At 41.2% G+C, this 27,075-nt stretch overlaps 1 protein-coding gene across 2 annotated transcripts in view; it reads left to right on the top strand.

The window, feature by feature from the left end:
• prkcab (protein kinase C, alpha, b) overlaps positions 1-27,075 on the top strand; it is a 117,928-nt gene that overhangs the window by 76,439 nt on the left and 14,414 nt on the right. The window contains exons 4-9 of one of the 2 annotated variants that reach the window (XM_026165053.2): positions 4,110-4,221; positions 6,018-6,146; positions 20,105-20,261; positions 20,392-20,526; positions 23,758-23,851; positions 25,568-25,597. In XM_026165053.2, coding sequence (XP_026020838.1) covers positions 4,110-4,221; positions 6,018-6,146; positions 20,105-20,261; positions 20,392-20,526; positions 23,758-23,851; positions 25,568-25,597 — 657 coding nt within the window. The remainder of the gene's footprint in view (positions 1-4,109; positions 4,222-6,017; positions 6,147-20,104; positions 20,262-20,391; positions 20,527-23,757; positions 23,852-25,567; positions 25,598-27,075) is intronic. The other variant, XM_026165054.2, reaches the window with a different exon arrangement.

The raw sequence follows: 27,075 nt of genomic DNA, 5'->3' as shown, positions 1-27,075 counted from the left end.
AACCTCCTTACGTTTTTGACTGTCTCTTGATGAACTGTGAATCATGTTTTTCATAGCGGCTTCAACAACAATGAAAACTGAGTAGCAGACAAACAAGTCACCTGTAGAACGCCGCTATTGAAAGCTCCAGTCGATGTTGATGTGCATGTTTGCTTCTAAGCGAACAAAGCAAGTACGAATATCTTTCAGTGTTTCTCTCAGCACCCAGCGATGAATGACTTGACACTTTTAAAAGGCCCAGAGGGCCAAAAACCTCTGTGTAAAGAAACAGCTCAGGATTGTTTTAATTCATTATCTGCATCACCAGATGGAAAAGATTAGAACGCGCCGGTGTCATCAGGTAATATTTAGGCAATATTTAATTTTCAGAATTTATACTGGATATAAAATGACACTAATAGAGATTTTGGGAGAGCAAACAAAGAAAAACGGTCCGGTTGAAGCCAGAGAAACAGTTTAACTTTAAAAATAGTGTTATAGACTAACACAGATGAGATCAGAGCCACCACAGTGTGCTGCTGGTGACTTTTACCACTACATGTGATTTGTTTAGCAGCCTCTGAGTTGACAGACCATGAGAGACGGAAAAAAGCAGCTTGATTCAAAGGTGATGTGGAAACAATGGTCCAGCTGGTGAATAGGGATCCCAAGGCTGAACGGGCCAGTCGAAAAAGCCATGCAGTGCTAACGGCAAAGGTTTCCCTGAGATATTAAGGCTTTGTGCCTCATACTCACATCAAGCAACACGGGCCCTCTGACTCTGGTGGAAAAAATGAAAAACATCCATAACTGTGTGTTCACTCAACCAAACTGTGGATTTTTTTTATTTTTTAAATGTGTTACAGCGTGGGCCACAATCAAAAGCTGCCAAGTGTGCTGCCTCTTCAAGTGTTTGTACATTTAAATATTATGCATATTAGTGTTTTTGAAACCTAATCACAACAAAGAAAGAAACAACTTGTTGTTCTTTTTCCTTCTTTTTTGGAGATCTGAAACATCTGTACAAGAGAGATCCTGCTAATGGTGTTAGCCATGTTCTATGATTCATGATCGTCTCAAACAGTGTGTAATGTGCAATCGCCTGATTTGCATTGGTTTATACTAGTTGAAAAAAATAATACAAATTAGTCACTTTCGCCAAAAGAAGGTTTTATCTGCACTTCCATCTTCTGTAATGAACATTTGGTGGTGCTTCTTGATGCATGCTCAATCATCCAGGTAAGTAAATCCCCAAAAGTTGATTCTGTTCATCTGGACGTAGCGATGTAGCGACGTAGCGTTTTCAGCATTTTCCCCAATCTTATAAACAGATTGGGGAAACCTGCAGTCAGCTGAGACTGAAGAAGTCACTTGGATGAGTGATGCAACATTTTTCCTACTGAAAACACTACTTCCAGATGAACAGAATCAACATTTTGGGATCTGGTGGTGCTGTGGATACTGCTAATGTTGGTATTGGTATTGGTTTTGAGCAGGAAGTCCAGGTGGGTTATGCTACGTACGCTTAATTTATTCTATTCTAACTTTAAGAGAGGTTTTGGGGCAAGTATGTGGTGATTTTGAGATACTGATGGTGTTATGATGTCTTATATCATCATCTTGCTTATTAGAGATCGCCAGGCAGTTCAAAAGAGAGCCAGAAAGAGAGGGAGAGAGAAATTAGTTTGAGCCTGTGCAAGTATTAGATTTTGGTTATGATGTGCATCTGCACTTATCTGTGCGCCTTCACTAGTACATTGTTCGGAATCCAAGGTTACTAAACACATTATGTTTTCACGCCCTGCCTCTTCCTGCAATCCTGAGTTAAAGACTCGGGCTGCAAGTACATGAGAAAAAAATACAATTTTATTACAGCCTTAGCTCCTGAGAAGAGTGGGAGCAAAAGCAAAGAGACAGTGACATAGCGTTAAAGAGAGAAAACCTATAAAAGCTTCAGAAAAAGCAAGAAACTTCCTGGGCTCCCTGTCCACAGATTGCTGGGGAAAGGAGTGAGGAAAAAGCTGGATAAAGACAAAGAAAGGCACGGGAACAGAGAGCAGAGAGATGTGAGCTCTCTTCAGTTGCTGTTTGGGTCCCTGGTGTCTGCAGTTCTCTCAGCAAGTCTCTTTTAGGATAAATTCACTGTTCCAACAATTGAATAATGGAGAGGAAGAAGTGTTCATGCAACAATAAGTAGGTAAAAATGGTCTGCAGAATACCCGAGAGAAAAGACAGTCGGGACACAAGGGCCTGACCAAAACGCCATCTTTTTTTACGTCTTTTTTTTCCTCACAAGAAAAGCCTCGAAGAAAGGCTGGAGGAAAGGGGTAAAAATAGGCATGCTTACTAAAAGAAGAACATGTTAATTAGACTTTTCTGGAACCCTCACGCCACTGAGTCATTCCCCTGCCAATCACACCCTAACGGCTCCCTCCTCTTTCACACACAGGCTTTCCTCCGCCCTCCCTCTGCTGTCATCTCTCTCGCGCTCTTCTTCTGTCATTTTCTTGTTTATCTGATTTAGCGTGTTTGTGGAGAAAAGGGCATTTTTCAATGATGCGGGCCCACTTACTCAGTCAGTGGCCTGGATAATTACACATCCAGCCACTCTGACACATTTCAGAATGATGGAGGCAATGCTGGTGGGGGTTTATCCACCCTCATTTGCAGGCCTTTAATTATAGCTATGTTTATTTTGTGGTGACTGTGGAAATTAGCTAACCTGGTGAACACATTAGAAGAAATGTTGATTTAACATGTTGCAAAGAAATTCTTAAGCTGCAATCCATGTTTTTCTAAGATTCTTGTGTCATAGTTCAGCGGTCCCAACTTTTTTTTGTGCCACGGACCGGTTTAATGTCTGACAATATTTTCACAGACCGGCCTTTAAGGTGTCGCAGACAAATACAACAAAATAAAATGATACAACCAAGTCAAAATCTGTGGTATTTTGTAAATATAATAATAAATGCGAATTCACTGTGTAATTGTGTAACTTTATTAGCAGCGTCCTCCTGAAATGCGCTAACAACATTGAGAGTAACATCCTCCTTTCTGCCCCTTAATGCTCTCTGGTCGCTATGGTAACGTGTAAATATTTCTTTCAAAATAAGACACACAACTACAACACAGGAAAAGACCCCGGGAAACAGAGTTAGCGATAAAAACCCTGAAAACCGTACATTTCACACCCAAGCCTCAACTTTCGCGGCCCGGTACCAAACGACTCACGGACCGGTACGTGGCCTGGAGGCTGAGCGCCGCTGTCATAGTTGATCAGAAACTCCAAGCTTAAAAATTGGCATGTACAATGTATTCAATACTGTTGAGGAAGCTGGTTAACATTGTATCTATCCTAGCATCAGTTACATACAGTACTGTGGCAAAGTCTTGAGCTACCACTGATTTCTTTTTAATTGGGTAGGAAAATGGGGAACTATGTGCAGAGATTTATTGAAACAAGCATACAGTGAAACGCATAAAAGCAAAAGAAGATTTTATACAATTCTAACAAGCTTGAAAGTCGATATTTGAAAGCCTGACTTTCTAGTCAGCGTTCTTGTCATTTCCTTAAGTTGTCTTCAGGAATAGTTTTCCAGGCTTCCTTAAGGCCATTCAAAGCTCTTCTTGGGGGTCGGCTGCCTTTTGTTCTTTTCTCTGTTAAGATGATCCCACAGTGCATCAGTAATGTTGAGATCCAGCATCTGGAGAGACCAATCCACGACTGATATGACTGATGTGTTTTTCTATCCATGTATGCTTTTTACTGCATTGGCAGTGTGTTTGGGATCAAACCATTACAAAGCCTACACTGTGTTTTACAGATGGCTGTGGACTCACCCCTCAGGTCCTGTGGCAGCTCGTTGCTGGATTTGTTCTTGTTTCTTTTTTATGTTTGAATGATTCATGGGTCAGTGTTAAATGGATTAACAAATACAAAAATACTCTGAAAATGGTCGTGGTCAAGGACTGAACTGAAAATAAGTGAAAAAGCAGCCAATGTCCAAAGTAAAACTTTAAACTTTCAAAAACTATTGCTCAAGACCGCTTTGAAAAAGAAAGTCAAAATAAAAAGAAATGAGGTGTGACTCGCTGTAATCATCTTACTGTTTTCTGTCTTTGTTGCCCAGGACCCCAGAAGCAAGCACAAGTTCAAGATTCACACATACGGCAGTCCAACCTTCTGTGACCACTGTGGCTCGCTGCTGTATGGGCTCATCCACCAAGGGATGAAATGTGACAGTGAGTATCACCTTGTTCACATGTGTGCATGTGAGCGTGCAGAGCGCGGCCGTGTCAAACACGCTGTGCCGGTTTACGTCCTAGAGCCGCACCTAATGAGAACAGATGGGAATAGGCTGGTACTGTACTACACTCAGACACATCTGCAGCCCAGGCACAATTCACTATCCTGCCCTGCTGAGTCTTCTGTGTGCTCCCATTCTTTCCACCCACGCTCCTCCTTCAAGTCTTCTTCCTTTTCTTTGCATGTATGACCCCGATCCGGCACCATATTTCCCTCATTTAAAGTCTCCTTTCCCTTCCACTTCTTTCCTTCCTTTCCCCTCCACTGTCCCTGGTATTTTCCCCTGATCACTTACTTCCACACCTCTTTTTCCTTCTCCAACAACAAATTTCTCTTTAGATTCTCCCACTTTTATATCCTTCACTGTACATTTCCTGTTCCCTCCTCCCCCCAAAGCCTCTTCATCCATCACCGTGCCTCATTCTCCCTTCCTCTTGTTCTGTCCATCCATCTGTGGGTCTCTGGTGGTGGCCTCATCACAGATGGTAATGGGAGCACACCAGAACAAATTGATGTGGGGAGGCCATCGCTATTACGAGCTGCTTCCCCATCTCTCGTCTCTCCTTGTCTCCTCTCGGCATGTCAGCCTGACAAGCCTGCCAAGAAGAGGAAGGAAGGGAAGAGAGCAGGAGAGACGGATGGAGGGTTAGAGAGAGGAGGACAAAGTGCAGTATATAGAGGGGAAGAAAGGCTGTAAGAAAGTCAGGTGGCACTCTAGCTCATCCCAGGGCGATAATTTAATAATTAAAAACACATTTCTCGTCTGCCTTTTTGATTCGTGACAAAGAGCATCTTTAATTATTAGAATCCAGCAGCCTTTGCTCATGTTGTAACATGATTCAGCACATTTCCTACAACATCCAACCCACTGCTAGTCCGCTGAATGGTGATCTCATCCGCTCACAGGGATTATAGCACATCCATGTGGTGATTACTTATTGATGTTAAAGTACTAGACAGCACATTTGAGAAAGCAAGCGGTGCTTTTAATTACTGCTTTTAACCACTTGAAACAGGCATTTCTGATTACTCTCTGCAATAAATGTTTTGTCATGTTAGCACAGCATACAGCTCTTTGAGGGGCTCTGTCACTGTGATGCCTAAACACAACATGCTTCAATACTCATAGAGAAACTAATTAATATTTCAGTGGAAATATTCTGACTTACAGAGCTTACAAAAGGTGTCCAAACTTGAGCCTTGTATAACTGTTTTATCTGAAAGAGCTGCACTGCTTCACAGGCATCCCCTTTGCACTAGTAGAGTAGCTAAGGGCTTTATCTTTGTCAGTATGTGTCTGAAAGTGACACAACTTACTTTCTTGCCAGCATCTATGTAATCACTGCAAAGCTTAGGATAAAGTTTAACTTACAATTATTAAATAATCTTGATCTTTTGCTAACTGGAGTAATTCTGTATATCTTCCTGCGTTGTGGTTCTCCTTCTCGAAAATGTATTATTTTTGTATATTTTCTTCAGGGGCAGAAGATGTTCTTTACATCAGCATCTTCTTTAGTATATGCAAATACAGTAACTCCTCTTACCCTAAACATTTCTGTTATATAAGTATTCAACCTCAAATTCAGCAAGTGTTAAATTAGCATTTAGCAATAGCATGAATTGTTGCATGACTGCACGCATAAGTCAAAAAAAAAAAAAAGCCAAACACAAAGTCCTTTCCAGATGAAGTCAACCCTCTGTATGTTTGTCTCTGTTTCCTGTCTCTTTCAAGCCTGCGACATGAACGTGCACAAACAGTGTGTGGTCAATGTGCCGAGCCTGTGTGGGACGGACCACACTGAGCGCCGGGGTCGCCTGTTCCTCAAGATAGAGGTCAGCGTAGACAGGCTACACGTCACAGGTTGGTTTAAATTATTGTCTGTAAATCACTTGATTGCACAAAAGTACTCAGTCTCAGAGTTATGTTGGATGTATTCATATTCAATTTTTAACTTTAATCTACCACATGAAAATGTTACAGCATTTTTCTAGATGTAGGGGAAGTTCAATTAGATATACACCATTGCTGTAGGGTTGGGAAGTTTAGTTGGAGCACCTCATGCTTAATTTATGCTACCACGGTTATGTCTGTTTACAGAGGTATTTGCCCACACGGAGCCTATGGAGAGGTGCTTGACATAAATGATGCTCTGTGTGTTGGTCAAATGCTAATTAGTGGACAAGTTGGTCGGAACAGGAATGGAAGCAGTAACAGAGCTCACTGGGAATGGGGAAAAACAAGAAAAACAAGACATCAAAGATAAAAAAAAAAAATACAGCATGAAAAATACAGACAGTGGCTGCAGTGACTGCTTTTCATTGCTTGTTTTCACTTCAGGTCTTTGTGGCTAGCTGATGGATCAACAATAGCACAAGCAACAGTTACCTAGTGACGCTTTGTACCATTTTTTTGACACTACCCCCATTTGACAACAGTGGGCAGTCCGAAGCTGCTCATGACTCCCTGCGCACTTCCACTGTTGAACCATAATTTTCCCATTAGACCTCAGTCACACAGGTCTAAACCAGTTATCAAGTTTGGCAAGGTCACCGGCAGTTTCTAGAGGTTGTAGAAGATCAAACTCTTCAAGACGTATCCTCAGCAGATAGATGATGTATATGAGTGAAGCATAAATGGTAAAATGGTAAATGGCCTGTATTTATATAGTGCCTTATTAGTCCCTAAGGACCCCAAAGTGCTTTACATATCCAGTCATCCACCCATTCACACACACATTCACACACTCACACACTGGTGATGGCAAGCTACATTGTAGCCACAGCCACCCTGGGGCGCACTGACAGAGGCGAGGCTGCCGGACACTGGCGCCACCGGGCCCTCTGACCACCACCAGTAGGCAACGGGTGAAGTGTCTTGCCCAAGGACACAACGACCAAGACTGTCCGAGCCGGGGCTCGAACCGGCAACCTTCCAATTACAAGGCGAACTCCCAACTCTTGAGCCACGATCGCCCCAAGAGGTTAGGACAGTGTACAAGAACATCTGTGTGGAATTTGGGTTGGAAGTCTCCATGTCCCAATGGGACACGCCAAACTATTTAAGGACAGCAAAGCGAACATCCTGTGGGACTTAAAAGTTCCAGACGTAAAAAACAAAAACAAAGCTGCTGGCTAACCAACCCGATACAGTGAGAAACATCAGAAGCTGAATAAATGTGGCAAACCCAAGCTGACAGCAACATCAGCAGTTGAAGGAACAAGTAGGCTTGGGTAATGCTCTAGCATGTTTCTGGAGCATTACATGTTTCACTCTTAAGAAGCCAGGATGGATAACTCGCAGACCAAGGCCTTTACCAGAAAAAAAATTGGAAATCCTCCTTGAAGGTTTTCTATTTTGGGGGAGAAAATGGGGGAAACAAATTTAAAAAATCCCAATAAATTTAAACTACAATGTGGTAAAATCGTAATGTTACAAACGGCTTGTCCTGGTAAAAGTGAAAGCTGCATATTAGGATATGTTATTGGTACTCAGTATTGGTAAATTGGTAATGCAGAATGTTTTATATTTGATAAATGGGTTTCTGTAAGTTTCTACATCATCAGTGTGACTCTCCAGCCCCTGAAACACCTTTAAAAGCCAGATATAGCAAAAACATATTAAAAATCAAATTTAAACAATTAAAAATTTAGTTTCAAAAAATGTGATGATTCATGCTCCACAGGTTTAAGTTTCCTCATCATTTTGTTATTTGTACTGTTAGATAACTGAGTCGTATGAAACCCATTACTTACTTTTAAAAGTTTATTTCTCAGCTGCTTTCTTTGGGCTGTTTCCCATCTTTTATTTTTTATTTTTTAATAAATTTTGAAAAGTTTTGAAAAAGAAAATGATCCACTGCCACTGGGGCGCAATGAATCTTGCCTTCTACGCCACGCTTTGATGTAATCCGCTTTTGAAGGATGCAATCCTTGAACTGGGACACAAATCTTGTCTGCTATTTCCATCGAGAAAAAGTTATTTTGCGATTATTATCTTAATTGTTTTATTACCCAGCCCCAGCTGTAATATAAAGTGTTACCTGATTCCAAATCACACTATTTGACAGAAGGATTTACTTAAAATCAGAATCGTGTTTATTGGCCAAGTATATGTGCAGACACATACAGGGAATTTGGTTCCGGTAGATGGTGGCTCTCAAGCACAGCAATGTAAATCACACACACACACACACACACACACACACACACACACACACACACACACACACACACACACACACACACACGTGTCTATATACACACATTACACATACGTACACATACATACACAAAGCTGTGTAAACCAACTATAAATAACTAATCTAAACTTATATACATAAAATACAGAAATGAATAAAAACAAGACGAACTAAATCCTCTTCAATTTTCCAGCCTGTAACTTAATAAAAACTGTGACTTATGTCTAAAAATAATGTAGCGTGCTACTTTGCCAGCATAAAAAGCAACTCTTTGCTGCTTTTATAGCCTGCGTGCATGCGTGTGTGTGTGTGCGTGTGTTTTCAACACCTCCAAATTATCCTGTCAGTCATAAGCAGCACCTGGAGTGGAGATCTCTCTGGTGTTAAAAACCCTTTGGCAGTGAGAGAAATGACTGCTGGGTCACTTCCACAACCTCTCTCACTGTCACACTCAAGCACACACACACACACACACACACACATACATGCGCACGCACACACATGCAATAGCCGGGCGAGACAGGGGTGGTCAGGGAATATGATTGCTGAGGCCAATAAATAGTTTCTAACTCAGTGCGGCTCAGACAGGAATAACCTGCAGCCACAGCGGGAGCAGAGTGGCAGATGTGATTGACGTGGAAATATATTGCTTTCATAAAAAAGTGTGTGTTCGTTTATAGTGTTCAAAATGGGGGGAAAATGAGGAATATTCAGCATCAGTCTGACATTGATTGTTCGGTCTGCTTGCAGTGCTTTTCAGTTGTTGTTGTTTTACTTTGCAGTTTATTATTTGGTGTGCTGCACACAACATCCAGCTCTTTTGTGTGTATTACTGCTTTGATCTGGTGCACCGCGCTGACAGCTACATGTCCTCTTTTATGTTCTTGTTTTTCGTCTGTCTGTGAATTTGACTTGTGGGATGGTGACGATGGGCAAACAAGGTAGGCTATTAGCCGTGATGATGACAACAGGGATCTCGTTGACATGGTTACCTCAGTCTTTTTGGCTAGACGGACACTGCTGAAAGTGAACGCGTTTGCAGAGACTGCGGCATAGGTGGCTGCTACCATGCTGAATTGATAAGCCTTCTTTTTCTTCTGCCTTGCTGTCCTTGATTTTATGCTTACACACGCCACAACACCCACCAGCCTTCCAGTGTTTTTTAAATGTGTTTGTGCTACTTCTCACTGAATGTACCACAGTATGCTCTGCAGCACCTGCTACTGGCATTTGTGGCATTTGATATTTTGATAAAATATAAACTCTGGACTTCTGTGTTTGTTTTCATCATACAGCTGCTCTGCCTGTATTTGTCAGAGCTGCAACATGTGATTATTTCATTAGTCAGTCAGTTAGGTTTGTGCTCAAATCAATCAGACAGAAAAGTCAAGCAGAAAAAGTTGGGACCTCCTATACCTTCTGCAGCTCACATGCTTTAGTTTTTTATTGTTTTTTTAAAGGTTTTATTTTTGGGAAAGTGCATTTAATCTCATTGGCATTGGTGTTACTGTACAGTAGATTAAAGCTATGGATTATTTTCCAGCAATACAATGCATCTGAGGATGGTGGGATTGCACAGCAATACGATGCGGTCTGTCGTGGTGAAGAGAGAGCTGAGTGTAAAAGCGAAGGTCTCAATTTACCGGTTGATCTACGTCCCTACCCTCAGCTATGCTCACGAGCTGTGGGTAGGTGGCTTTATCCAAAGGATGGCTGGACTCTCCCTTAGGGTGAGGAGTACAGCCATCTGGGAGGGGCTCAGAGCAGAGCTGCTGCTCCTCCACATCGAAAGGAGCCAGTAGAGGTGGTCATCTGATAAGGATGACTCCTGGGCGAGGTGTTCCACTGGGAGGAGTCCCCGGGGCAGACCTAGGACACTATGTCTCTCGGCTGGCCTGGGAACGCCTTGATGTTCCCCTGGACAAGCTGGAAGAGGTGGCCGGGAAGAGGGAGGTCTGAGCTTCTCTGCTTTGGCTGCTGCCCCCGCGACCTGGGCCTGGATAAGCGTAAGAAAATGGTTGGATGGACGGACATTGCAAACCTATATTTAAAAGGCCATTCAAGTCGAGCAAAATAAGCAAAAAAGCTGTACTTATACACTCACTAGCCATTTTATTGGATATACCATGTAATACTCATGTAATACTTAGGTAAACTGTGCCGTTTCAGCAATGCTCAGTTGGTACAAAGGGACCCAAAGTCTGCCAGGAACACCAGAATATAGTGTGGACTTCTGCTGCTGCAACCCTGTGATTTGACTTGGGATTCAGAGGTGCTCCTGTATACCTTCATTGTACTGAGTGCCTATTTTAGGTACCATGGCCCACCACCACATCTCCATGCTTACATGCATTGACTTGCTGCCACGTGATTGGCTGATTAGATAGTAATGTTAACGAGTGGTTAAACACGTGTGCCTGATGAACTGACCGGTGAGTGCATTCAACTTCTAATGACACCCACTCTGAGAACCCGTTATTTAATTTTGTAGACAACATTGACTGTTTTCTTGCAAACAAGCAAAAACTTATCAAACCTTGAAGGGGGACATTATTCAGACTAAAGTGACTAGTTATTGAAATAGCCATGGTTAGTATTTTAATGGTCTATTACTGGCTCTGCCCACCTGCCAACGTACAACAAGCCCAATATTTGCTCTTCTTTTTGATACACATGGGTCTCCATTTGTCTATTCAGCTGTAAAAAGGTTCCACTTTGTTCAACAGAGAGTCATTAACATCATGTGTCTCCTGCTTGGTGTCAAGCAGACACATACAGTGAGTTCACAGGAGCTTCCTGTAGCTGGAAATGAAAGCTGTTAACATAATAATGTTGATGATTTCAGCTAAATAGAAGATCTTTATCATCAGGTGCAAAGAGCGCTTCTACTGTACCATGAAAGTTTTTAAATCCATAAATATAGATAAAGAGTTTTTCATCAAGTGAAATAAAGCTGAAAATGAGACTGATGCTGACACGCAGCTTTAAACATGATTGAGAGTTTTCTTTGGTAACAAGTAGATAAAGATCAACACAGGAGGGGCGGGAGAGAAAGTGTCTGCTTTGTTTTGGGTTGCGTTTTTTTCCCCTCCTCCCTAACGACAGCGGTCTGAACAGCGAAGGCTCAGCTTGTTCTCTGGCTCCCCTCTGGCTCCCCTCAGACAAGTGGCGGGCCTTTGTGGTTCACCGCACGATGTGAACTTGATTAAATCTTTCCAGCCAAGAAAACAGACAAAGCTCTCGAGGCTCTCTCTCTGTTACCCGCTCCTCTCTGTCTCCTTCTTTCTCTCCTCTATCTTTCCTCCAATATTGACTTTTCGTGTTGTCTTCGCCTACCTGTTCCTTCGAGACCTGGGCTCGCCTCACCCGTCTAGGTTTTCCCCACATCCATTTTCTTCCTCAATAGGACATCATCATAGGACCTCTTTTTTTCAGTTGAATGACTACTCATTTCCCTCCATAATCTCTGTCCTTTCCTCTGCTTTTGTTCTTCATGGCTTTTTTCTCTTATTTTCTCCATCCTTGCTTGTTTCTTTCTTCTTTCCTCTGATTGCATCCTTCATCCTTCTCTTACTCCTCTCCCGAATTGCCGTTTCTTCTCATGAAAGTCACATAAATAACCTATGGGCATGAGCAGACGTTTATTCTGGAGTTTTAAGAAAAGGCAAACATGCAAACGTCCCCTCATGACTTGCCTACACACACACACACACACACTCAGAGCATCTGAGGATGGCGGATTGCACGGCGGTTTACTCAGGGTGAGATTTTCTACTGCTGACATCTTTGCCTCAGGTTTAAAGCGTAGTTGAACACAAATAAATTTTACCCTGCGCTGACACTGCACATAGTGCCACTAGGCTTTTAGTACACTTAAGGCTTAATATCTAATATTAGGCCTTTTTTTTTTTCAAAGAAGCTTTTGACAAATATGAGGATAACAGTTAAATATCTAAGTGTGTCTGATCAGGGCTTTGAATTGTCTGTGGGTGTGTCTTAAATAAATGAACACACTGTAGTGCGGCTGTAACCAAAGATAAGGGCTACAATTAGTGAGACTTCACATTGAGTAGCACTCCTTCCTGAAGTTAAGGGGAAAGCTATCCAAACCTACCTGGCCCCATGTGAAAAAATAATTGCCCCCTCAACCTAATGACTGGTTGTGCCACCCTCAGCAGGAACAATTGCAATCTAGTGTGTGATAACTGGCTGGGAGTTTTCCACATCACTGTGGAGGACTTTTGGCCCACTCTTCTTTGCAGAACTGTTTTAATTCAGTCACACTTTAACAGGTCTCTCTAGCACGAACGACCTTTTTAAGATCATGCGGTTTCACTTCAATCAGTCACCCTTTAACGGGACTTATTTTTTTAATTAATTTTTTTAAGCCATTAAGAGGTGGACTTGCCGGTGTGTTTCAGACTGTTGTTCTGCTGCATAACTCAAGTGAGCTAGAACGTCAGGACATCATCTGATGGATTTTCTGTCAGAGAGCAAAATTTTTGGTTCCATCAATTAAAGCAAGTTGTCCCCAATCAGCTAAGCAGCCCCAGGCTATCACACTACCACCACCACGTTGACTGTTGGTTTGATGCTATTTTTATGAAATGCTGTTGTAACTGGACTAAAACCTTACCAAAAGTTCAACTTTTGTCTCGTCATGTTCCCAAAAGTCTCTGGTATCATCAAGATGTCGTTTTGGCGAATGTGAGACGAGCCTTTGAGCGCTTTTTGGTCAACAGTGGTTTTCTCATTGGATCCCTCCCATTGATGCCAGTCTCTTTCTTTTTGTTCATGAACTCTGACCTTAACTGAGCCAAGCAAGGCCTGTAGTTCTTTAGATATTGTTTTGGGTTCTTTTGTGACTTCCTGGATGTCGCCGTCGATGTTTTCTTGGTGTAATATCGGTAGGCCGGCCACTCTTGGCTAGCCAAATTTGTTCCACATTTGTGGATAATGGGTCTCACTGTGGTTCATCGGTGTCCCAAAAGAACACATTTGTAACCCTTTCCAGACTGATACATTTCAATGACCTTCTTGAGTTCTTGAGTTTGTTGTGATGGTGGTGTGATGTGTTGCTACCTTATCATACAGGACTATTTCAGCAATTTCTTGGTTCAACAGGTCTGGCAGTAATCAGGCCTGGGTGTGGCTAGTGAAATAAAAAAAATAAAGGGTCAATTAGTTTTTCACACAGGGCTAGGCAGATTTGGATAGCTTTTTTCTGTTGATAAATGAAATCCTAATTTTGAAAACTGCCCTTTGTAATCACTTAGGTTATCTTTGTTGAATAATAAAATTAGTTTAATACAAACATTTAAGTATATACGCAAAAATCTCTGAAATCAGGGCAGATACTTTTCCACAGATGCTGACAGATGTACAGTACAGATATTGAATGTTTGGTAATATTTGATAACACAAGTAAAATACAATTATTTTAATATGAAGAGTTTAATGTGTTACTGCAAATGTATGCCTGTCATTTTTGAGAAATCTAGTAGGCCATCTGTTTGTGTGTGAGAGCTTATTAAAATTCAGGACATTATGTTGAAATACAATTTATACACATGCAAAAGATCTCTCCATGTGTGAAGTCAAAAACTGTCTTATAACTCACTAATGTTCATGTTTGGAAGCATTAAATATGATTATGGTGCTTCAGTTTATCATTACCAGAATGTTCATAGTCTAGTTATGGAGGCTTCAGTTATCATAAAGTTTCTATGGCAGATTTAGGCGACTTGAAACTCTTGAAAATAAGGAGTCCTTGATTTCAGAAAGCTGTCGGGAAAATCAGAGTTTTTATTCAAATCTGCTGGTTTAGTCATTTAAATGTCTGTAGCAGGCTAGTTCATTAAGCTCATTTTAGGATTCATTGGGTCTTTAAAACACCTGATCAGTCTCTCTGCACAATTCTATAGAAAAAAAAAGGAATAGTTATTTATATAGAAGACTCTGGAAAAAGGTTTTGTAGTGTTCTGATACTGCAGTGTAAATAAAACCTATAATATCCAAAAATGAACCCCAGTGATCGGACAGACACTGATGAGCAAGCACTTGGTGATGGTGGGGAGGAAGAAATCCCTTTTTAGACTGAACTCTGAGAGCGAAATACTCTATTGGAATAACATGATACTATGAGGTCTTTAAGACAGGATAAGGCCTGCTGTGTTAACACAAAGCCAATGAAGAGAATCTAATATGGATGAAATGTTATCTCTTTTTCTCTCCATAAGTACTCTTATAATAACGGCTAATAACGATTTATAGTAGTCTAGCCATTTTTTTGGCATAACTCTTGGACAATGTGTACCTAATTTGGACAATATTGAGCAGATGAAGGAGGCAGTCCTAGAAATTGGTTTACTTATTCCTCATAGGTTCCTTGCAGTTTTACTGGAAGCCAAAGGTAATAATGTCCAGAGTAACTGTCTGGTTGACGCTGCTTTCTGAGAGTTTTAGGTTCCATTTGTGTCCTAATTCATTTTGTTGTTTAGCACCATGGATACACCCATGAACATTTGTGTTCAAACTTTATAGTTTGGTTGTTAAGCTATGATTGGACATTCACTGATTATGTGTGGGATTTATTGACACTTCCCTTATTGACACCCGTAAACATTTTCAAATGTCCTAATGTTTCATTAAAACTACATTACAGAATATCCTAAAGAATGATTCAATCATTTATGTTGTTCCACGTGTTCTTCATAAGGACATTACTGCATCCTTCATTACCTAAAATCGGAGGCAAATTAGAAACTACCAGAAGCAGCGAGACTTTGAAACTCGTTAAACCCAACATCAAAAGTCAAAATCAAGGTTTCACCCTCTTTTGACGTGAGGGCGAATTCTACTGGTCTGTGAGATAAAATGCAGAATAGCTTGCATGTGATGTCAGTGTCCCTGCACTGACTCTAACAACACTGTAGCTGGTTTTCCAGCAACCTACCCATCACCTTGGTGTGTTTGATGTAAGGACATTGTATTTAATTTGGAGACTAAACATGGAGACAAAACACCAATTTGCTCCATAACCCATAACTCCATTTCTAACCCTAACTGTAACCGTCACTAGTTCAAACTGTGTGGGCACAAACAAACTGATATTCGTCAAGGAAGCTTCGAGTATAGTGTATATGTATCATTTGGTTCTAGTATATATATACTAGAACCAAATGATACATATACCGATTTGTTTTTCAAACTGTAAAAGTAATGTCATCAAAGTGCGGTTTCTCTCATTATGCATTCACTGTGAACAGGTTTGATACTTTGGAGTTGTGATGAGAGATGGAAAGGTATTAGTCTCATTGTGTGTGTGTGTGTGAGACGTGCAGTGGGAACTGGCCCTAAAGCCTGTACTTAATGTCCTAATTGCTCTTCCTAAAAGTGACCACGGCCAGAAATAGAACTTTTAAGTTCATTTTGTTTCTCTGTTCCTCTGTTTTCAGATCCCAGGCACTGCACAGCAGGGATCTATCTAGCTCCCATTTGGCCGTGCATATCCCCCCCCCCCCCCCCCCCCAAGATTATCAGGCATTCATTGGTTGCACATGGCATTGTTATGCAACAACACATTTGAATTTCAAAGCTTTGTTGGGAGAGATTACACTGTTGGCCCACAGCAGCCCTGCATGCACGCACCCCGGGATCCAAATGATATGTCATTTTTAGCTGTGGCACATTTTTATCAAGCTGACATTCAGATACAGGAGATAATGTTAGGGTGGTGCTATTGTTGTTATACGTCAAATAATACGCAGGAAATTTGAAACAATTTGCTGGTGTCTTTGCATTTGCTGTTGGAGAGATTTTGTCCAACAGCCTTAAGTGCAACAGATAAATTAATTTAAGACTTTTTAGAGAAACGATTGGCACTGGATAATAGACAGCAGTCATTTTCGAGAAGAAACACTGCAAAACTTCAAAGGCAATGCCAAGGGTTAGTTTTTTTGCTTTGTAGAAGATTTCAGTATCAGGCTTATGTTTGGCTTTTTCACAAAGCATGACAATAGCAGAGAGGTTCCAATGCTGAAGTTACTTATTGATGCAGATGCTTAATGTAAAATATGTCTGCATAAAAACAAAACACACACAAACACACCCTAATTATATTAGCAGCTACCTCATAAGGAGTGAGTAGAGGGGAGGACACAGAAGGCAAGCAGCTCTTGTTGTAGCTAAGCAACAACCGACAGCAGAGATAGTCCTTGATCACTGCTGATGATGAGGTTTCATTGTGTGTGTGTGTGTGTGTGTGTGTGTGTGTGTGTGTGTGTGTAAATTACATACACAGCACATGCGCCACAGGTCTCTCTCTCACACACACACTTATGTAGAGTCTGTTAAACAGCAGTTTCTGTTTATCCACGCATGGCGTGCGCGCACACACACACGCCTGTGTGCCTGTGTCTAGTTAGGGTGTTTACATGCTTGCCTAAGTTTCTTTGGCGTTGTTTGGTGCCAGCGTTGCCATGGAAGTGACTGATGCCTGTGAGCACAGCCACAGCCAGCAGAGGGGAGGATTTAGATGAGAACGTGGGAGATTGTCCTTCTGCCACTTGTCTCATTGTGTGTGTGTGTGTGTGTGTGTGTGTGTGTGTGTGTGTGTGTGTGTGTGTGTGTGTGTGTGTGTCTGTGTGGTGCGTGAGAGACGCAAAGAGAGAGAGAGGCGATAAGACAGGGAAGGTGAGTACTGTAGCTGAGAATGTGCACTGGACAAAGAGTTAACTATGAGGTTAGAACAACACAACAATGAAAAAGAGAAGAGCTTTTGTCAATGTTTGCAACTCCAAGCAGGAGACCTATACTGCCCTCTACTGCATTAAGCTGGAAGTGCATGAAGCAATAGGAAGTTGATCAGACTGACTGACTGACTCACTGATAGAATGTACTATATTTACCATTGTGTTTAATGATTTGTTTTGTTTTTTTATACATTGTGTTTTTGTTAGCTCACGTTATTCTTCTTTATTTTGGAAGAATTCATTTTGGCTGACTGGTTATGTTCCATACCAAATGGGCGAGGCCAGAGGTTAGAAGTCATGAAACATCAAAGGAACAATTTAAGCTTGGATGTAACTGGAAGAGGGTACATTAATACATGTAATATGTATGGATACATACAGCATATATACGGTTAACTCTAAGCTCTTGGCTTGTGAGCCATGGATAACCAAGTCCCTCCATGGGATGTACCACTGAGTGGTTGAGGCTGTGACTGATATGAAGAAATGGTCAGCCTAAAGGACAACACACACGCTCTGATCAGCACAAGAACAGGCCCCGAGCTCCAGCTCCATAAAGGCTGGAGGTGCCCCAGCACATAGTAGCAGGATCTAAGATGCAAGGTGGGGTGGGATAGTGTAGACGAACCTCTATGCTGCACATGTATTAGAAGTCCCCAAGTCCAGTGCCAGAGGTGGTTGAGAACAACACTAAGGCTAAGGTCCTGTGGGAATTCAACCTCCAGACAGAGAGGCAGCTGCTGGCCAACAAGCAGACATAGTGGAGGCTGAAGAGGCGGAGTCCCTGGGATGTGACAGTCCCAGAGAGCAGCAAGATCAGAAAGGAGTGCCAGGGGCTGAAGGCGGAACATCAGAGATCTCTATTCTTCTTCCCTCCTAGATATTCCACGATCAGTTCTAACTGGTATTATTGCAAAGTGGAAGCATTTATGAACTTAGCCACAAAGTGACGGGCCACACACAGTTACACAGCAGGCTTGCTGAGTGCTGAGGCACATAGTCCATTAAAAGGCACCAACACTCTGCCGACTCAGTAACTGCCAGGTTCAAAACCTCCTCTTGCGGTAACATCAGCACAGAAGCGGTGCTTCATGGGCGCTTCACGGCCTGGGTTTGTATGGCTTTTACATCCACAAATGTGAAATCCACCGGTGGAACTAGAACGAATAAGTTGTTCTTTTGTTGTTTTTCCAGAGCTGCTTTATCCTGCAGTGTGTCTGATTGCATTTAAATATACAGAGTGGGGAGAGTGGAGCTGAAAAACGTTATTTTACAGGATCAGTGGGATCCTGTTTCTGCTTTCCATCTGTTAAGAGTTTTGTCATTTCAAAATCTCAGATTTACATTTAGTGGCCTGTTGTTTAAAGTAGACTTTGTCCTTCCTTCCTTTCTTGCTTCTGTTTGATCCCTGTTATACATTACATCATATATGAGGGAGTGGCCATTTAACACTAGATGCTGTCGCCATGGTGATGGTGGCCCGCTCATGCCACCTCATCCCCCTGCTCCTGTTGCTGTTATCACTTGTTTTTATGTGATCATTTTTCATGTGTCCTTCACAATATCCGCTCACACATGTTTCCTACGAGACAGTAAAAGACGTGTTTTCACCTCTTTTGCTTTCACTTTTGCTCATTTTGCAACAGAAAATGTGGCTTTTGGGCGAGCATTACACTTCTTTTTTTTTTATGTCTTTCTTTGATTTACGTGTACGTGCGCCCTAACACCCACCAGCATTACACTTCTGTTGGTGTTTTTTCACACTTATACTTAAGTGAATTTTGACAGTATGCTTTGCCTTGCAGCACCTGTTATAAACATATGTGGTGCCTGATTTGATCAGCCATCTGCCTGTCTATCTAAAGAAGAATCCCATGTATACAGTAGAGTACAAACAGATAATTTGCTTCTGAGTGAAGGTCAGATCATTCTTGTTGGCTGTTCAGCCATAGAGTGACTTGCAGTGACTCACCCCTCTTTCTTTCTATCCATCCCTCTCATCAACACTTCATCTACGTTCTCCCATCTGTGCGCCTTTTAACCCCTGAGTCAGTGCGAAGTCACAGTCTTTGCGTTTAGCTGGGAGGTGGGTGGCAAATACTCTTACGCTTATATTTTTGGTAACTCTTTATAATATGGCCTGTGAATAATGGCATAATTCCCCTGTAATTAAATGAAATTTTAATGGATTTATTTTGAAATTATGCTCTAACTCCCTACAAAAATAAAGGCATAGTATGGCAGTAACAAGTCAGCTTTTTACAGGAAACAAAATAATAATTATGCTGTAAGAAAATTTAAAGTAATACTTTAATAATTTTAAATACTGCATAATTACAGGTAATATTTCTAAACAATATTCCCCGTCATATGTACACTGTACTTTCCTGGGCGTGTGCTGTATTACGGAGTGGATTTAATGTTCTGTTTGACTTTGCATTATTAATTTGTCCTGTTTCATATAATTACTTACTACTTATATGTATAATGTGTCTTCTCTCCTGTAAAATACCCAGAAGTCAGACAGGGGTAAGCCACTCCGTAGTATGTCCCACTCCCCAAAAAGTAGAGCGTACTTATGATCTAAGATGAGGAAAACTTTTAGTTTTTCCACTGAATTACCAGGAAATCATACAGCACCTAAATAACACACTTCTTAGATTTACTTATAGCATAATTATTTCTTTGTTTCCTGTAAAAACCTGACTTGTTACCTCCTTATTCTGGTGTGCTTCTTTAATATAATTACTTTGTAATTTCAAAATAAAATGCATTTAATTCAATTTAATTACAGGGGAATTACAGCCTAAGTCATGGGTTGTATCATAAAGTCTTACCATATTTTCTTTGTGTCGTATTTCTTCTAGTCGGAGAAGCCAGGAACCTGATTCCAATGGATCCAAATGGTTTATCAGACCCATATGTTAAACTCAAGCTCATCCCGGATCCAAAGAATGAAACCAAACAGAAGACCAGGACCATCCGTTCCTCTCTCAACCCGTGCTGGAATGAGTCCTTCACCTTGTAAGTGACAAAGTTTGTATGTGTGTGTTTGTTTAAATGACATTTTTATCATACTTTCATTAAATCAGGCGAATATTAAGCATGACATCACTGTGTTACTTTCCCTCCTGCTTTGTGTATATGTGCTCAGTAAGCTGAAAGCATCGGACAAGGACCGTCGTCTGTCCATCGAGGTGTGGGACTGGGACCGAACCACTCGGAATGACTTCATGGGGTCCATGTCGTTTGGAGTGTCTGAGCTCATCAAAGCTCCTACAGTTGGATGGTCCGTTATGTTTCTGACTCTCGTACACTCACTCATGCATTTCAACAATTAGAAATGTGGCTAAAGAAGCTTTATTTGATGGTTGTTCTATCAGTCAGTAAAAAAAGTAGAATTTACATCAATCAGTTCAGTAATTCACTCTTTAAACTAATAGTGAACTAATTATATGAAACTTGTGGAGTGCTACGCGACTTTTAAAATCCAGGATGATGCCAGGATTTGGCAGAAGTCATAATAGTCCAACTTCCTTCATATTAAGCTTATTCTCTTTCCCCCTCACATAATAGCAATTGCTGTTATCAGAATCTGTGGTAGAAAGCCAAGATAAGTGGTAAAAAACATAATGGAGCATCAGTAATATAAATGATATCTTCTATTACTGTGCTGTACTGAGTACCGTATGTATCACCGAGTACAGAGTTAGTGTTAAGTTACTGTTTCATGTGTGAACATCACATACATTTACAGTCTGGAAATAAACCCAGTGACACACACACAGACACACACACACTACATACCTTCATTGTGTTCCTAATTATGCGTGGACCCAATTTACAATTACAAACATTAATGAATAAATTGTATTTATCAATGACACTTCAAATTTCCAATGATATCCCAGGTTAGAGGATGCCACTTATAATTGTGATAATTGTGGGAAGTTCTGCAGTTATGTATGTGCACCATGCTGTTATACTGTTGGAGGACTGCATGAATGGAAGGACTACTGTCCAGTAGCCTCATTTTCAGGCATCATTCATGCATTCATTGTTTGTGCATGATCGTGGGCGTTCAGAGAGCTGAATAGGAGGATGGTCAATGTGAACACTTTTAGTTGGCTTTTGTCCGCGCTGTTTTATAAGAGTCAAAATACAGTTCGTACGTGTGTCTCTTTGTGTTTATATAAACAACCACGAGCTTTAAATTCTGTCAGTGCCAGTAACACTGGAAAGTCATATTTACAAAAACTCAGACAGCAATGGAAGCTAGTTTTAAACGTCATATTGTAGATCATCTGCTTTATTTAATATAGAGCTTATTTGTCATCGCAGGTTGCCAACTTGTAAAGTCGACATGACACTGACCACAACAAAACGGCCGCAGGGTGTGCGTAAAACAGACGGAAATGCCATCTGCAGCCAGGTCCACTCACGCTGACAAACTTCACCTACTAGACTCATTTCCTCGCCTCTCCGTCTTTGTCTGGCTGCTTTGTCTCAGTCTGATAAACACACACTCACAGACCTGTTAAAATGACTCTTCCATAAACCATGTTAGCATACCTGCAGCGACTTAGCCTAAACCAAGTCTGATTGACTGCTGCTGTGAGCACAGTTATAAGCTCTGGGAAATGCCTGCAGTAGTTTCCGAGACACCGGACCAAAACATTTTTAGGCGTACTGTATGCATGTGTGCGCGCTGCTATTTTTTTTTACTGGTTATTACAGGTCGTTAGACAAGTGGCTGGAAGATGTCTATACTGGAAGTAGAGGAGGACTCTGCAGTCCTGTGAGAACTAAATACATCCTTTAGCAGTAATAAGTTGTAGTAACTGTTTTCTGTGTGACTTTGTCATTCTCTTACATCAATAAGGAGGAATTTTGGCCCGCTCGTCTTCCCACTCTTCACTCTTAACGTTGCTTCTATTCATTGAGGTTTGGGGACATTTATGCACACACTCTTAAGGTCCCATCACACAGGTTGAGGTCTAGACTTTGACTAGGTCATTGCAGCACTTAATTATTTGCTTTTTAAGCCATGCTGTTGTAGATTTGCTGTTGTGCTGGGGCTCAAATTCCCATTGGCCAAGCTTTAGCTGTCAGGCAGATTACCTTACATTTACCTCTAGAATACTTTGGTATACAGTGGAGTTCACTCCAAACCTAAACTATGATATGTAACATGATGTAACTGAGGCTTGTGGAGTCTAAAATGGTGCTTTATGGATTTTTGCAGCGGCTGTCCACTCCTGGGAAGATTATTGTCATGTTTCGGCTGTGTGCAGGGAAGAGAAGGACCCAAACACAAAACTCACCGAGACAAAAGTTAACTCAAAATACTGCTTTATTGCAGGCTTGGAAAGGAAACAAAGAACAAAACTAAACTGAGAAAACTACAAATAACTCATACATGAAACCACATGGCGAATCACACAACTATGAGGGAGATTAAGACACTGACAAAGAGAAACACAGGGCTTAAATACACTGAGGGATAACGAGGGAATGAGACACAGAAGGAGAGCACAGCTGGGAGTAATCGGGCTGGACGAGACAAGGGAAGCAAAACTAGAAACACTGACATGAGACACGGACCTTCAAAGTAAAACAGGAAACACACTGACTGAACTCTAAACATGTAAACTTAACAGCAACTGGGGAGACAGAACATAGGAACCTGAAACATGGTACAGAAAGGCACAGTAGACACAACATGGAACACATGGAAAGTCATATTACAAGAACTAAGCCTATGATAACCATAACTGAAACCTAGGGAAATAATAACTATAAAGATCAAAACAGCACAACCCACATGAACATAATGAACTCGCAGGGAAAGAGTAAAACTAAACACGATGAACACAGGAACACAAGATCTCTTCAAAGTAAAACAGGAAACATAAGTCGCAGACATGACAACCTGAACTTGACAACGTAAGACACAGACATGAAACACATAAAGGCCAAGGGAGACTTAACAAGGGTGGAAGACACAAGGGGAATCTAATAACAAACTATAACATGGCATGGCATGATAAAAAATGAACTAGAAAACCTGAAGGGCTTAAACGTAAACCATAAACTAAAACTCAAAACGCAGGGTCAAAAGACCCAGGATCGTGACAATTATAGCATTGTGTTAACACTCACATGCATGTTTCGGACCAGCAAACTTCCCAAAATTCTGCTTTTATAGAGGCGCCTCACACTTACTGATAATCAGTTAATCAAGTGCATTTGATTAGCACCACCTGGCTGCTGCTTACCTACTTAATTAAGCAGTAAGGGCGTACTTAGTTTTCCACAGGACGACATAAAGTCTTGTGAAAGTCTTGTGTATTTCACGTGACTAAGTGTTTACTGCTCACAGAACAGGTCTGCAAACAGCTTCATCTAAAAACAGGCACTCTGTCGAATAAAGATTGTGATGTGTTTTGAAAACTGAATAATAAATGCACTCAGTTTTTGCACATTTCGACAAACATCTCTCTGCTTTCTTTACTGTCAGGTACAAGTTGCTGAACCAGGAAGAGGGAGAGTACTACAATGTTCCCATTCCCGAGGTGGATGATGTCAACCTTGAGCTCCGACAGAAGTTTGAGGTGAGGAGCTGCGCGATTTCTAACTCTAATAAAGGCATAACTAGATTTCCTTTGTCATACGTGTCTATTGTACTTGTACGCACTCATTTTAACAAAATGTGTGTCCCTGTCACCATGGTAACCTCATCCCGTTCCTACTTGTGCTTTTCACCCTGTGCGCCTGAGAGGGAGATCATTTTCTCCCGGCATCCAAATGAGCGCTCTTGTTTTTTAAATTACAATTGTGTATACTGTGCATTAAAAGCTTGGCGAGCTGAAACAAGAAGGTGCAAGCAGCACAAATAAGACCACGCAGAAGCGGGAGACAGACCGGACAACGAAGGATGCAAATCCCAGAGACCCCTATGTGGGAAGTACAGCAGCAGATGATAATTTATCTTTCTCACGCTGGTGCTCGCTGCAGAAGCTGCTATTCAACAAGTCTATGAAAATCGTAAATGAAAATCGGCTTCAAATAAAAGGCAAGAAATACAATAAGTGCTGCATAGGCACAGGTAGTTTTACTTTAGAAGAAAATCTGTAGGAGAATTTATAAAATATGCATGACAACAGTTGTGTGTATTGAAAAAAGCTCACTTAGAGGTTTAAACTGTAAGTTTGTGCACATGAAGTGCCACAATCCCATGTGGACCGCTGGGTTTGTACTCTGACTCGAGGGTAGCTTTGTTGTTGAATTGGAAAGGTAAGCTTTGAGGCTACATTTCCCAGGCCTCAGTGGATTTGACCATAAGCTGTTTGCAGCAGCAGAGATTTAAAACATTAACGTTCAAGATGTTTGGAAAAAAAAAAACAATTTTAGTTTTTTTATTATGTTAACATTTGAGTAAAACGAGAACTCCCAAGAAGCCCTCATACACTGTGTCAAAGAGTCCTTGATGTCTAAAATTTGATTATTTTTTAAATTGAAAATCATGTTTTTCGTCTGGATTTCTCCCTCAGTTGCGCTTCCAGGCTCACTAAGATGTTTAAACATATTTGATTCCACATCACTTTTATAATTCAAAACTGAAACGATGCATAGTCCTTTAAAAACACGACTAAAGGCTTTGAAAATGTTTCGCATTGACATGTTTAGAGCCAAGTGAAATAAGCATGCAGCAGCCCCAGCACAGTCCTTCTAATCAAGTCAGTGGAAGCAGGCTTTAAGTTGGCTCTCTAGTGGCCTCGCTGTCGACTGCAGGTTGTTCATTATTTTAACACCTTACAGCATGCAGCCTTAAATAAAACTCACGACCTCTTTATGTCCATATTATTAAGGTGGCTGCTATATTGAACAGTGCAATGAAAACAGGTGCAAAACTGCAAGAGATTTTTTTAAAAAAACAGGAAAACCGAGACGGCAGAGAGCGAGAGGCGTTTTATTAAAGTCCAGCCCTGCGCGTGGGCAGGCGGAGGTTTTAATACTCTGTGTAAACTCACAGCAAGTCCTCAAAGCGCCGACTCTCTCTGCTTTGTTTTTAATTTTTTCGCTTCTTTTCTCTCCACGCCGTACGACGCTGACCTCGACTTTCCTCCAAGGCTCGCGTCTATGCACGACTGTGCGGTTGCCGTGGAAACTAAGGCGGGATGCGACAGATGTGACAGAGCAGGAATCTCTCTGTTTTCCGGGCCAATTACGATTTTAGGATTACAAGTGATCAGAATAATGTCTTCTCTTGTCTCTGTCCACACGCTCGCACACACCGGCTAACCTTTGAGTTTCCTCCTTTCTTCTAGGACTGCCAGTTAAATATCCACTATCTGAAGGTAGCTCCCCTGCCTGCTTCATCTAATTTTTTTTCTCTCACTTGTAGCTTGCCTCGCACTTAATTTACTTACCGAATTAGGATTGTTTGTGAATCTCTGCTGGGATTCCACAAATCAATCTGATTTACTAACAATGGCTTTCAACAGCACACAGTTGAATCAGCCCAATTTGCTTGCTGTTACAGACCCTTTGTAATAAATTGTCTTCTTTCTCTAACTCCTCTCGAGCACTCTTATACTCTCTCCTTGTCTCAGGCTCATAATCACATGTAAGCATAAAGTAAAACGAACCACACATTACGATGAATGAATGACACATTTTGAGGTTTTCACAACTCCTGGTGTGTTCGCATTGAAGGTCACATCAGCAAAGTCTGACATTTGCAGCACTTGCAAATGGCTGCAGAGGAGTGGCTCGCAATTTTTCAAGCCTGTGTTAAAGCAATAGTCAGGTACAAGCAGTGGAAAAAAAGAAGGGTTCTGCTTGCAGTAAACATTCCTCCACCTGCTGACGCCACCCATTAATGCATCCCCCCTTTTTTATTCCAGTGTCAAGGACAAAATCCACAATCCTTGTTTTGTGCACAAATATATTCAAAACGATAGATGAATTCCTGCCAGGGTTTTACATCAAAATTGTAGATGTAGAACCTTCGTGCCACTAGACAAATAAATCAATAAATAAAAGAAAGAATGAATAATTTTAAAAACAGAAGGCATTTTTCATCTTGACCTCGGGAGGATGGATTCGGTAGCATCAGAAGCTTGAGGAAAGAAACTGCTCTGAAGTCTGGTAGCGCTGCAGCAGATGCTTCTGTATTACTTACGGGCTTTGTGCAGACAGCTCGCCAGTATCTAATACTGGAATGATTGGTGCCAGTGATCTACTGGGCGGTTTTAATCAGCAAAGCCTGCTGTTTCCAGTTGTTTTCTGTTTCTCTGTAAAACTTAACACAGGACACAAGGCAAAGTAGACAGAGCACTATGTTGGTAAGTATCTGCTTGATCTGTGTAACTCAGATTGCTAAAACATGACATTAGCTATATATAGAATGACTCAGAAGAATAAAAAATCTCTGAACTACAGAAAGTGCTCCAAACTGACTGCAACATCTTCATCTTTCATGCAGGAGGTTCAAAAACATTTAAGCAACATGAAAAATAAAAGAACAAAGAAAGCGAATGACTTAAATTCTTTTTGTGTTTTTAGTCTTTAACAGTTTCATTATGATTATAAAGATGCCGCGTGTACACTCTTTAGCTTATGTCCCTCATATCTTCTAATACACAAACAGCAGACAGCAGTCTGTCGTCTGTCCCTCTGTTGTAAACTTATGGAGCACAGAGAAGTTTACCGAGAGGCTCTGTAAGACAAGATTAACACCTTTAAGTCCAATCCATGATGTTTTCTTAAGTCTTTTTGAGAAAGATACTGGCACAAACCCCAAAGGCAGACTTTCCAATTAGTTTTATTATTA

Source organism: Astatotilapia calliptera, chromosome 4 (genome assembly GCF_964374335.1).
Source record: "Astatotilapia calliptera chromosome 4, fAstCal68.1, whole genome shotgun sequence".
Classification (NCBI taxonomy): Eukaryota; Metazoa; Chordata; class Actinopteri; order Cichliformes; family Cichlidae; genus Astatotilapia; species Astatotilapia calliptera.
The sequence above is the reverse complement of the archived record's forward strand: the minus strand, read 5'-3'. Positions and strand labels throughout refer to the sequence as shown.